A 12,466-nucleotide genomic window follows, 5' to 3' on the forward strand; every position below is an offset into this window, starting at 1 on the left:
TGATTGAGAGAGAGGGGGGGGAGGGCGTTTGAGGACTTGAGCCCCTTGGTGTAAGGGACATATACAAACTTCACTACAATACCATGAGACGTATCACAGATGATGAAAATGTGGGGGGGAAAAAAAAGAACAATTATGCAGTGCAAATACCCAATGTGGTTTCAAAATGTATTGGTGCGGCACTGGATTTATACGCACCTATTGAACGAATTTAAAAACTATTGCATGGCTAATATTTTAGTTGTTTTTTTTGGGGGGGGGGGGGGTATTCCCCATTAAAAAGTGGCTTCATAGCAGAAGTTGGTTACAGTAGTAAGAATATTCAACACAAAACAAAATACAACTGGAACCTGTTTATTTTGATGTGGGCAATACAAATAAGACGTTACTTTGTCTTCTGGCTCTGTGCTTGAGCCTTCAACACTTTCACAACAATCTTCTGCTCCTCAATGAGGAATGCCCGCTTAATTCTGTAAAGAAAAGAATCGTATTATAACTTTACCACAAACCTTGATGCAATAAACAACGGTGTATAACTATGAAGGGTATACCACCAAGAAATGAACAGTTGTATTTTTTTTTTATAAAGATGTTCGGGTAATCATTAGACAGCTCTGGAGCTCTGGCTCCATTTTAACCATTCGGACAGACACTTTATATTTTACACCCCTTTAAGGACCATTGCCTTTAAAAAAAACAAACAAACAAAAAAAACAAAAACATATTTATAGGTTGGAAGCAGGGGGTCAGTGTTAATTTCAGCTCAGGGGACCCCCTGCTCCCCGAGATACTCACCTCTAAAGGTGATGCCGGTATCTCGGATTTAAAAGGTCACACGGCCCAATAGGAACCGGCAAGGCATGGTGTTGCGGCTTCCTATTGGCCCGTGGGACCGTTAAACATTAATTTTCTGTGCCCAGTCGGGGCTGTTACCGGCACCCCCTATGATGTAAGTATCTCGGGAAGCAGGGGATCCCGGGAGCAGAAATCAGCACGTTTCAAGCTCCAGAGACCCCTCTGCTTCAAACCTAGGGAGAAAAAACACATAAGAGGCAATGTCACTTTAACGCTCCTCAAGCATTACATTTGAAAACGGCTATTAGTGCTGACTACGGCTTTAGGTAAAAATGTAGATAATGCCACAATTCTGGGAAAGCTGTAGCTTAGATCAAAAGAAAGCGTGTAAGAGACAACTTTAATTGACAGTTATGTAGCAGTAAGCAAACATCTTAGGCTAAGGCCCCGCTCCCAGAGTCAGCGCTCCCGCACTGCAGACAGGCGGTGCGCTGAGATACACAGACCGCGATATGCGGTCTGTAGGGAGCGGGAGGTGGAGGCTTGACAGAGAGGGGGGCGTGGCTTGAGCGGAGGGACCCACTACTCTCCCCCCCCCTCCCTCCACGGACTCGGGCTGGAGCTGCTGAGGGTAACTTTAAACACACACACGCAGGCACTCATACACACACACAGGCAGGCACTCACGCACTCATACACACACACACACGCGCACACACAGGCAGGCACTCACACACACACACAGACAGGCACTCACCTGCTTTCACTCCACACTCCTCCCCGCTCCCCGAAGCCTCCCCTCCCCATTGGCTCACAGCCACACCACGTGACGCGTCAACGCTAGGAAACACCATTCTCTTGTGTCTCCTAGCGGCTGACGCGCCACAGCGTGTAGTCAGCTGTGCCGCCAGGGGGGACCGGCTCGCGAGGATTCCCCTGCTGGTGGGGAACTCGCGACATGGCCGCCCGCGCCAACGAGCGCAGCGGGACCGAGGCCTTATCCATGTAACGGGCTTAAAAATTAAATCACCTGTTAAGTGAAAATGTAACTTGTTTATATTCTATGATGAAAAATATGAATACATCATGAGAAATGTATTATCTTATCAAATATTGTTAATCCTACACTTGAGGCTGTGTAGGGTTTAAGAAACATGTTCATTATTCATAGGCTATTTTAACTTCAAGGATGTTTCAATCGTTTCATGATAGATAAGTACATCAATAAGTTAATAAATGTTTGCATGCTACATTATACTGCCCTTTTAAGAAATATTTTTTTCCCTCTCTAAAGATACAGGTAAGTTCAGGGTCTAATACCATGTTCAGCAGTTTTTTTTTAGTGAGCTCTTCCAGTCTCCGTTAAACTATTCAGTAGTTCTCAAATCTTGGCACCTAAATCTCCTAAAATTATTCTCAACCAGCAGGCTTTGACTTTCTATCACTTAACACTGTGGGTGCCAGAGGAGCCATGGCATTCAAACATCGCGATCACAACATCACCGAATCCGGAGTCACCCTTTCCTGTTTCCCTGGGTGCCAGTTCACACAGAACACAAATCTCTCCTTTTAAAAGCCATGATGTAGCCACAACATCACGGGGGCCCCGGCGTCCCAGACCCCATTCCATAGTGGCCAAGTCTAAGGCCTGGGACATAGTAGATAGGGCTGTGCTGAGCCGTGCTGAGCAGATGCACTTACCCCCTGCATCTGTCATCAGCGCGGCTTTAGCAGCAGCTTCCGCATGCGTGTGGAGGCAGAGAAATTTTGAGCAGACAGGCAAATTTAAAATTTGCCGCTCAGGGAAGCGGTCACGTGACCGCTCACATCCAATGGGAGCAAGGGACTAGCCCCGCCTCCCGCTCCGCCCCCAAAGCGCGCTCACTGCCTCGCCTGCCAGGACACAAAAAAGCTCCAGTTTGAGCAGGCGAGGCAGAGCAGGAGCGCGGATCAGCGCTGCCAGAGGCACCATGCCCGAGGCCAGAGGCACCCAAAAGCGTTAAGCAGATTGGCGCTGAAAGTTGATTTGTGACATGCTGCTTCTTTAGGCCTCGGACACGCTTAACGCTGGCGTGCTGAGGCGCGCTGAGGCTCAGGGAAAGCGGGTGCTTTCCCTGTCCTTGCGGTTGCTTGCCCTGCGCGCCGTCAGGGGTCGGGCCGGGGGTGGGCCAGTGGCGTCACGAAGCTGGTTCGCCCTCATTGGGCGAACCGCTCACGTGACCGGCCTGTCGCGCCGGCAAGCGGGGGAATTTTTAGTTTCCCTAAGACCTGCGTTTCCGCGCGCTTGCGGCTGTAGGGGCTCAGTGCTGAGCGGGAGCACGCTTCAGCAAGCAAGCAACATGGCCAAGGCCTTACATTGTCGTAAGGTTTAATATAATTTTATGAATTAAGAATGTATGGTGGTCCTCCACATGATTATAAACACAGAAGTGTTCTCTAGCACTTTGCCTATCCATTCATATTTGAAAGTTACTAGACCCAATCAGGATATGGCAAGGAAAGTCGGACAAAAATATTCCACAAAGCGAAAATAAAATACCCACAAGTATGTTTGCATGTTATCCACAGATCCCCAAACCTGCTTCACGCACCCCACTATCATGTCATGCAGCGGTTACACTGCAGACAAGGATTCTGGGTAGTGACTTGCCACTTTTTGGTACCTATTCACTATTACATTTTCCTACTGAACTAAGCCGTGCCACCTAGGTTAAAGGTGATCTAAATTGAGTGTCATGTTTCACAGGTTAAATGGAGCAGATTGACACCTTAAATATTAAAATCAGACATGTTACTTTTTTTTTTTTTTTTTACTTTTCCATGGCTAACTAAAGCTTTCTATGAGTTTTACATTGTTTAATGTGTCTTTGTCGTGTTTGTATAGTCATGAAATCAGTCAATAAGGAACATACAGTAAGTAGCGACGCTTGAATTCAGTGGCTCTGGAGAACGGGAAAACATTTTTAATGAATATTAGTAAAATATATTTACTTTAAGAGTGATTGATTCTTCCTTAGGAAGATTACACTTTTTTTGTATATGACCTGCTACAAAGCTTATGCAACCAAGCCTGGATCATGGATCAGTGGACACCCTCAGACAGTGATTTTAGCTATTTACACTCATCAGTGAGAACTTGGTCCCTGATTGTGTATTGTGAAGCTGGCTGTGGTGAGTTTCTCATTTGGAGTGCTGCTGGGTAGTGACTAAAATGTATACAAGAGACAAAAAGGCACCAATGCTACATCCATCTAAAAATTATTTAGTACAATATGTATTTTATCTATATTCAAACTACATAAATATGGGTCATTTAGTTCAATACTTTGGTCAAAATATTTTAAGCCTACAACCACGTCACGTTGAACCTGTTTTAGTAGCTCCTACACTACCAATAACATACTGTCTTATGGATTTGTGAAGTACAAATACAGATAAAATACATAATATACTAAAAAAAAAAAACTGTGTGATTGGATGTAGCATTGTGGCCGTTCGTCTCTTGCTGCAGATATTTTTGCCTACCTACGAAACTGCAAGGAGGCCAGTGTGACCTTGTAATTAGCATCATGACTTCTTGCAAATGTGCCGAAAATAAGCATGCGGGTTCAAAAGCTAAGACTACATAGCAAATGGACCTCATTAAGTCATTCTCACCCCCTTGCACTGGCAGGAAGCTTTGCAAAGTACCACAGTAAAAATCATAACCATCACAGGAAACTAAATTAATCACATATATGTGTAAGAAATTGTATTTTCAAAGACAGCTAGAATACTGTATATTCTAAATATAACAAAATGAACATGGACCGAGCAGAGCAAGTGCCAAACTATGGTAATCCAAAAAGCATCTAATGAGATGCTGCTTATGAACAAAACATGTCATTGTCTTTTGGACCAAGGCCATCAAAGCTATATCTGTTGCCCATCAGCTCTAGACTCCAAATTTTCAACCGTTTGAAACTTTCTAGATTGCCTTCAACAGCGTCAAAGCAAAGCAGGTTTGATGACTCACACCAAACTACATTTCCATTTCTGTTCAGAGCCGTTGCCATCACATTTATATAGAAATAATATGCTGTAAATCAGTATCCAGTATCCAGTCCATGCATGTTCAGTACCATTTTTGGAACTGAAGCAATGATCTCATTTTGACTGAACACAGTTTTCAAATGCATGGTCTCAACCACAGGTGGTCCCCAAAACATATTTCATGCTGCTCTATCCTGCAGCCCGTGGCTTTTCCCCTTTTGTCAGCAGATCTGGGATGAGGGTTAATTTGGGATATGCAGTTTCTGACACACGTCCACTTATTTTAATATATATTATACATTTTGCATCTATTAATACGCTGCTGATCTAAGCACGTATGCTCGTCCTCATTGCACTGGTGATCGGTCAGAAGAGAAAGTTTGGGAATAGGGAATAATAAATAAAACTAATTTAGCTACCACTGCAGACAGCCAAAATCCAGGCTCTGGCGACCCACGGAGGGTCTGGATGCGGCCCATGGATTCTCTTGTTTATGCCAATTTCATACACTTTGCTTGGGCAGCTAAGTGCAATGTTTTACTCTGATACTCACTTCTAAGTTATCTTAATGTAAATATATATGGTACAGATGTTATAAATGCTTGCAAAATGTTGAAACACGTTAAATTGTATCTAAAATACAGTATAAGCTAGGGGCTCTTCTACTGCTAAATGTTTTCTGATCTGGCCTCTTTGGAAAACTAGTTGGAGTCCTGTACTAGCATCATAATATGTCACCTTAAAAAAAACAAAAAAAAAACAAAGGATACATTTTGTCCTTTGAGAGAATAAGATTTTACCTGTCACGGACACATTTTGCACACATGGAACCACCATAAGCTCTGCTGACATGCTTTTTGGTCTTGGACAGCCTCATGAGTACTTTAGGCCTAACAGCGCGAATCTGAATAGAAAAACAAAATTAGATTAAAAAAACAAAACAAAGTACATTGAAGATAGACAATGGACTTAAACATTAGGATATCTGCATGAATAAGAATAATACTAAGTGTCAGTTCTGAAAACATAGGGCAGTTCCAAAAATATACATAATCCAGAGTTGGTGCCGATTTCGTTCAGTACATATTTGGATACACCCAATATTAGAGTGGCAGATATATTGAACCATTCCTGCTATTAAAAAGGTAGTTCAACCAAGGACCAAAGCAAACTATGGTTAAATGTAGTGGATTGAAAAAAAATAAACTCCAGTATAAGTATTTTAAAATAATTTTTCAACTTTAACCAGTTCCATGGTAAACAAAATGGTTTTATTGAGATTTGATACATTCTCATCAATAAAAGACATTCGTCATTAACATTATCAAGGATGATCGAATCCCTCTAATGAAGCTACTTATACAAAAAGTTATTACATTTTTTTAACCAACCAAGATGAGCCGCCTATTGATATAACCATTTTGATACCCCCCCAAAAAACACCAATACATGTGGCTTTCAAAAGACTGCAAAATACAGGATTAATGCTGCACACCATGAACTGAAGATTCTAACTGATACTTGCTGTTACCGGTGCCGGTGCTTTCAAAAGACTCCCATATAAATTTCCCAAGTAACAAAAGGGGGAAACATCCGACACTTACACCACGGAGTCTCCCTGGGCAGATGCCACATGCTGACTTAGGTGCCTTGCCAACCTTCTTGGTGTACAGGTACACAATTCTGTTACCTGGTGTCCGAGACCTAAGAACAAGACAGAATTAATAAAACCCTTCAAATCATTAGGAGAAAAGAAGAGTCTTTTTTAAGGCATAAAATATGAAATTTACTTACAGCCTGGTCTTGTTAGAGGTTGTGTTGTAGGACAACCTACGACGGTATGTCAGGCGCTGAACCATTTTTTATATCTAGAGGGGAGAGAAAAAAAAATCTGTCAATATTATTTCACAGCATCACAGTAGTCAAATTATCCATTTGCGGGTTAAGTTATCAAATAAACTAGCATTCATACTCCTCCCTGCTTTAATGCAGACCAAGTAGCTCAGATAAAGTCATCCCTCCACATGAAATAAGGGAATAATAATTATAATTGTTTGTTCTTGTATAGCGCTGCTAGTTTTACGTAGCGCTTTACAGAGACATTTTGCAGGCACAGGTCCCTGCCCCGTGGAGCTTACAATCTATGCTTTTTTTGTGCCCCTGAGGCACAAGGAGATAAAGTGACTTGCCCAAGGTCACAAGGAGCCGACACCGGGAATTGAACCAGGTTCCCCTGCTTCAAAATCAGTGCCAGTCAGTTTTTTAATAATAATAATACAAATATTTTGTTTACTCACTGAGCCGCTCCTTCACCCAATTCTTAAGATTTACACTACTTTAAAAGCAAAAAAGTTTTCTCCATCTCTCACCTAATGGACACTAGATGACAGACTTAGGCCGCGGGCATGGTCAGCGCCGTGCTCACGCTTGGCAGTGAACTCCTGCAGCCGCAATGAGAGCGGCTTTAGCAGGGTCTCGCGCACACTTCCGCAGGCATGCGGAAGCATAGCAGACAATTCAATTTTAGTTTCTACGCTCACGGGAGCGCAGGGCCGGTCACGTGAGCGGTTCGCACAATGAGAGCGAAACAGCTCCGTGACGTCACTGGCCCGCCCCCGGACGCCGCGCAAACTAAGGCCAGGGAAAGCACCCGCTTTCCTTCAGCGCGCCTCCGCACGGCTGCAGTCTCTATGAACTCAGCCTAAGATGGCACATTGCACTACCCACACTTATCTTTACTAAGCTGACAAAGCTCTGAGAGAATATGCCACTTAACACAAAGATATTCATGAATTACCACAACACCTACAAATTATGCTTGTATAGACTGATCGTTAGACACAATATGATCTTTGACTTTTCACAACAAATAAGCAGCCTCTCCTAGGATTGCCACGTTCTGTGGTACAGCTGTAATATATGTAGGATTAAAACGAAGGGGAATGCATGCATACACAGGGCAAATGTCAAATTAAAATATTGAAAGTGTGGAACTAGTAAGACCTCATGTATCTATATTGATGACACACACACACCAACTGTATAATGAACTGATGGATTTCTGGTCTGTAACCGTTACATACGGTATAACATTATCTTTAACTGTGCATGCAATGTCTTGTATAAAATGTTCACTTAATGTAACCATGTATTTGTCAGCATAACTGTGCCCAGGACATACTTGAAAACGAGAGGTAACTCTCAATGTATTACTTCCGGCTAAAACATTTTTATAAATAAATAGGCAGCTTTCTAAACAGGCCACGCACATTTTGGGATACGGACACCAAACCCCTTAAGTGATATCCTGTATCACACGTCAATATCAGGCCTTACAATGCACAGGGCTATAAGAAAGGTGGCACATTATGCGACTGGTGTGGAAGAAAAAAGCCAGTGCTGGGACTTAATATATACACATTACTACCAGCACGTTATAAACACATCATCTTGGTACCTACTAAGGAGAAGGCCATTGGCTTGAACTTTGTTCAGCCAGGCAATAAAAACACCACTACCCTATACATCTACAACAACTACTACTTACCGAAACTAACTGTACAGTTATTTACATATAAAACACCATACACTGGCTACATTAAGCTTTCTCTGCAGAGGGGTTCACATTAAGAAATAAGCCTTGCATCAGTATGTGAAGTCAGTAATGATGTGCTGTATTGTATGTCTGTTTATATAGCGCCAAAAGTGTACTCAGCACTTCACAAAGAATACAGTACAGGGAATTATAATACAATAAGTGTAGCAAAATCAGATAACAGGAAAGGAAATCCCTGCCCCGAAGAGCTTACAATCCAAGTGGTATGTTGGGAGACTTACAGAGACAGCAGGTGAGGGAATAAGTGCAGTAGATGGCAGTGCTTGGCCACAATGGTTGGTAGGAGTGACTGTGGGACAATAGCCACGAGTGCAGGCTATTGGGACGCTTAATTTGTGGGGTGAGTTTTAAAGTTAGTCAGTATTAAATCAGAAGGGTAACACCATTTACAGGGGAAGAAATGGCAGAGGCGTGGGTGAGATCAGGTGTGTGTCTGTATTTACGTTACTGGCTATCACACTATTGCAGTGACCTGCCAATAATGACGATAACACAAGGGATGTTCAGGCCAGCTCCCCGGGTACACCCTGTAGTCATTGCATTGCACACAGCCTCTGCAGGGTCTCAGGCCTGTGCTCAGAGCAGACCCTAGCCGGGAAGCCTCCTCTCACCCTCCCCAGACCATGTACCCCGTCAATATACCTCTCTCCCACCTCCCGGGACCCCCGACCATTACCCCACCGCCTCTCCCACCCCGGGGGGTGAAAGAGAGGAAAGGATGGAGACGGATTGAGTGCAAAGGGAAGCGGGTGAGACAGACAAGAGCGGCCATACCTGGTGCCGCCGTCACCGGAAGAGGAAGGAAGGAGGGGGGGAAGTAGTCACGGGGAGGAAGCCTTGCTATACCCGCCTACTTTGCTTCTCGAGCCACCGTACTGCATGCGGAAGCGGTCACAGCAGAGACGTCTACTCTCCATTGGTTGGCTAGAGAAGGGAGGCAGCGGGCGCCGCCATGTTGTACGGAAAGGTCTTCCAAACATTCTGCCTGACGTCACAGAGAGTCTGAGCCGGTTCTAGAATCAGAATGCAGCAGGTCTCACAAACAGTGTGCAAACAATTCATTTGTTATTACAGTAATTACACCAGGGATATGACCATTGAGCTCCCAGATTTACATTCTTGAAACTATTGTTATTGTTTTTTTTTAAATTCAGACATTTTGTGGGTGTAAAATAAAAAAATTCCCACAACATAAAACAAGTATTGTCTCTAGTGCTTTAGTGACCTCCTCACAGAGTTTAATTCAATATATTGTATTTCCATTTTGCTTTGTGTGAAAGTTAATGGTACAGCATTATTTTCTCTGTCATATAATGCATTGGAAAAGCTCATTGCACTTTGCTTGCCTTTCCATTCTAAACTAAGAGGGCAACAATGCTGCAGTTAACACCCTTACCCCTTTGAGTGACCTTCGGCGTGGCTACTATGTTATGGGTTCTGGCACCGTGGCTGCCCCATGACGTAGTAGCTATGGCAAAAAAAAAAAATGCTCGTCTTATAGGAGATCGCATCTAGAAGAGCTCAGGACATGATCCCAAGGCCTTGTCCCCACTGTTCGTGGCTCCGCGTGCTGCAACGCGAACAAGACACGCCTGCAGAAAGCGCGATCCGCAACCACCTTTGCCAAAAGACAAGAAATGTGTCTTTTGTCGCAGCGGAGAGAGCTGGCTACGTCACGGCGGCGGGTCAGCCAAAGAGGGTGAACCAACCGCGTGACATGGCCACGCTCCCACCAAAAATCTTGTCTTTGCTCCCCCTGCTCTTCTCTGGACACTCATCTTATCACAACCCTAGGATCGCAGATCGCGGCTTAAACTGGTGCATGCGCCGCCAGGCGCTCTGACGCGTGTGTGCAGTAGCCTGGGGCCATAGCCTAAGTGGTGGCGAATGAAAGAGGGATGACCTCTTCCATCATTAATGATGGATCGGTCACGTGGTCACGAGTGCCGGAGGGGCCACTGCACTCAAATAGTTTAAAAAGCATTGATGATCGTAGGTTAGCTAATAAATGTTAATATGATGGGGTTTTAAGCTGAAAAAGAATGGATTAAGGTTTACAGTGTATAATTAAAACTAGCAAAGGGCAGATAAGGACTTACATCTGTGACCGTGGGAAATATATGAGGTAGTCTGCACAGACATTTTTCTTTTGTTACCGGAATTAACAATATAGAAATGTCATAATTTGAAAAACAACAGCCTTACTTCAATATTATACATTCTAAAATGTTCCAGTGATTTTTCACTGCATATTAAACTTAGGTTCTCACCACAACTGCCATCAACCCATGTCTTTTGTTTTTGTGTTTTATTATTCAAAAGTTATAAGAATCAGAGATGTTGACCACCAAGGACATTTGGGTGTTCCCTGTCACAAATTGTATTTTAATGGAAAAGTACTGACTTCAATAAGTGATACTCCTCTGAAGCCTATGAGATTACCAATTGTAAAAAGCAGTGAGACTTACAGTAAACCATTAATCATGTCATGACATGTCTGAAACAGTTGAAAACAGCTGGTTTCCTGATAACGATGTGAGCATAATCGCAGTGGAATTCATAACATGAATGGAGACAGGAGCAGTGATGGTGTCCTAATTAAAGATGCACAGACAATGACAGATAGATGGTGTAGAAGCGGAGAGCAACTGAGAAAACAAGTTGAATTTCATGTGGAAATATATGTACCAGAATGTGATTAACTGCTATAGAAACCAGCAGTATTTATTTCATTTATATGTAAGGGGGTCACCCCCGGTTCCCCTGATTTTCCTTTGCCCCCTACCTTACCCCTGTGGCAGTGGGGGAAGGGGACGGCAACTTCTCCCGGCGGGCACCGCCCTCTTGGTTTTGGCGCGAGCTTCGCCCATGCGCAGTAAAGATCGCGCACGCGGTCCCCATAGAAAAGAGCTTTGCCAAGGACTACAATTCCCAGCAGCCTCAGGGGACTGCACTTTCACCTTTGTCACAGGCAGCATTGAAGCCAATAGAGCTGGCAGATTCTCATGCTGCAGAGTTGCAACAATGTTGTGTGCAGACAGTGTTTTTGTCAGTTGGAGCACGCTAGTCAGTCAGAGACCGGAGCAGCCCAGGGAAGGAGGTAGGGTACAGGAGTCAGGGACTCCCTGTACTAGGCCAGTATCCCCAGGGCCCCAGATAGCTCAGCTCCCCAGTAAAGTGAGTGTTGCCAGGGACAGCCCTCAGGTTAGGGACCCTGTCACTTGCATTAGTGGGAGCTGGGGAACAGAAGGGAAGAAAGGCAGCAGCGCATTTAGTGTTAAGTTGCAGGGTGTTGCTGTATGCGCTGATAGTGATCAGTTAGGTGAGTTGGAGCAGGGGAGCTGTGAGGGAAGGAAGGGTGCTGGGAGTGAGTGCAGCTCCTGCATCCATATAGGTACCCACACCCCAGGTAGGCCCCAACTCCCCACTAGGTTAGTGGGTAAGCGCGCAGGGAGGCCCAAGATAGGGACGCTGCCCTTAGTGTTAGTGTGCTGTCTGGGCAGGGTCACGGCTGTCAGTGCCGTGAGGTCTGACAGGCAGGCACAGTGTTGTGCAGCATGTTGGCTGTACACAGCCAGTAGCTTGCAGCGTGTTACTGCGAGTGCTGGAATGACTAGACGTAGTTAGTCAGGACTGCGCAGGTTAGTTGCAGGGGTAGAGTAGAACAGGGAACAGTTAGGGGAGCGAGGCAGGCTATTAACCCCTTAGGTCCCAGATAGGTTCTCACCCCCAGTTGTGGTACTACAGGGACAGGCCCCAGGTTAGGGTTCCTGTCACGTTAGTGCCAAGTGCCACAGCGGATGCTGTGGTTCCTGTGAAGCGGTTCAGACCCACTTTGGGGTCCACAGAGACTATTCCAGAGTGGGACCCCCCTGGCGGTCCGCGTGCAAGGAGGACGGTTGGGGATCAGATGACGCCATCCTGCGACTGATCCTTTGTGAAGCCCGTTGGAGATCCGAGCACGGGAGTGCTCGGCAGGTACTATCTGATACACAAGTGCACCAACGGGCCCTTAGCTTAAAT

The 12,466-nt window shown here is 44.8% G+C and overlaps 1 protein-coding gene across 1 annotated transcript; it reads right to left on the reverse strand.

Moving 5' to 3' along the window:
• Window positions 1–338: 338 nt before the first annotated feature.
• Window positions 339–9,294, reverse strand: RPL34 (ribosomal protein L34). The gene is made up of 5 exons (XM_075608333.1): window positions 9,218–9,294; window positions 6,622–6,695; window positions 6,432–6,531; window positions 5,628–5,731; window positions 339–470 (listed from the first exon to the last, which is right to left on the reverse strand). The coding sequence occupies exons 2-5, from the start codon at window positions 6,684–6,686 to the stop codon at window positions 386–388; spliced, it is 354 nt and encodes a 117-aa protein (XP_075464448.1). The 5' UTR covers window positions 6,687–6,695; window positions 9,218–9,294; the 3' UTR covers window positions 339–385.
• Between the last annotated feature and the right edge of the window lie 3,172 nt (window positions 9,295–12,466).

The sequence above is a fragment of the Ascaphus truei genome, chromosome 1 (assembly GCF_040206685.1).
Source record: "Ascaphus truei isolate aAscTru1 chromosome 1, aAscTru1.hap1, whole genome shotgun sequence".
NCBI classification, from domain to species: Eukaryota; Metazoa; Chordata; class Amphibia; order Anura; family Ascaphidae; genus Ascaphus; species Ascaphus truei.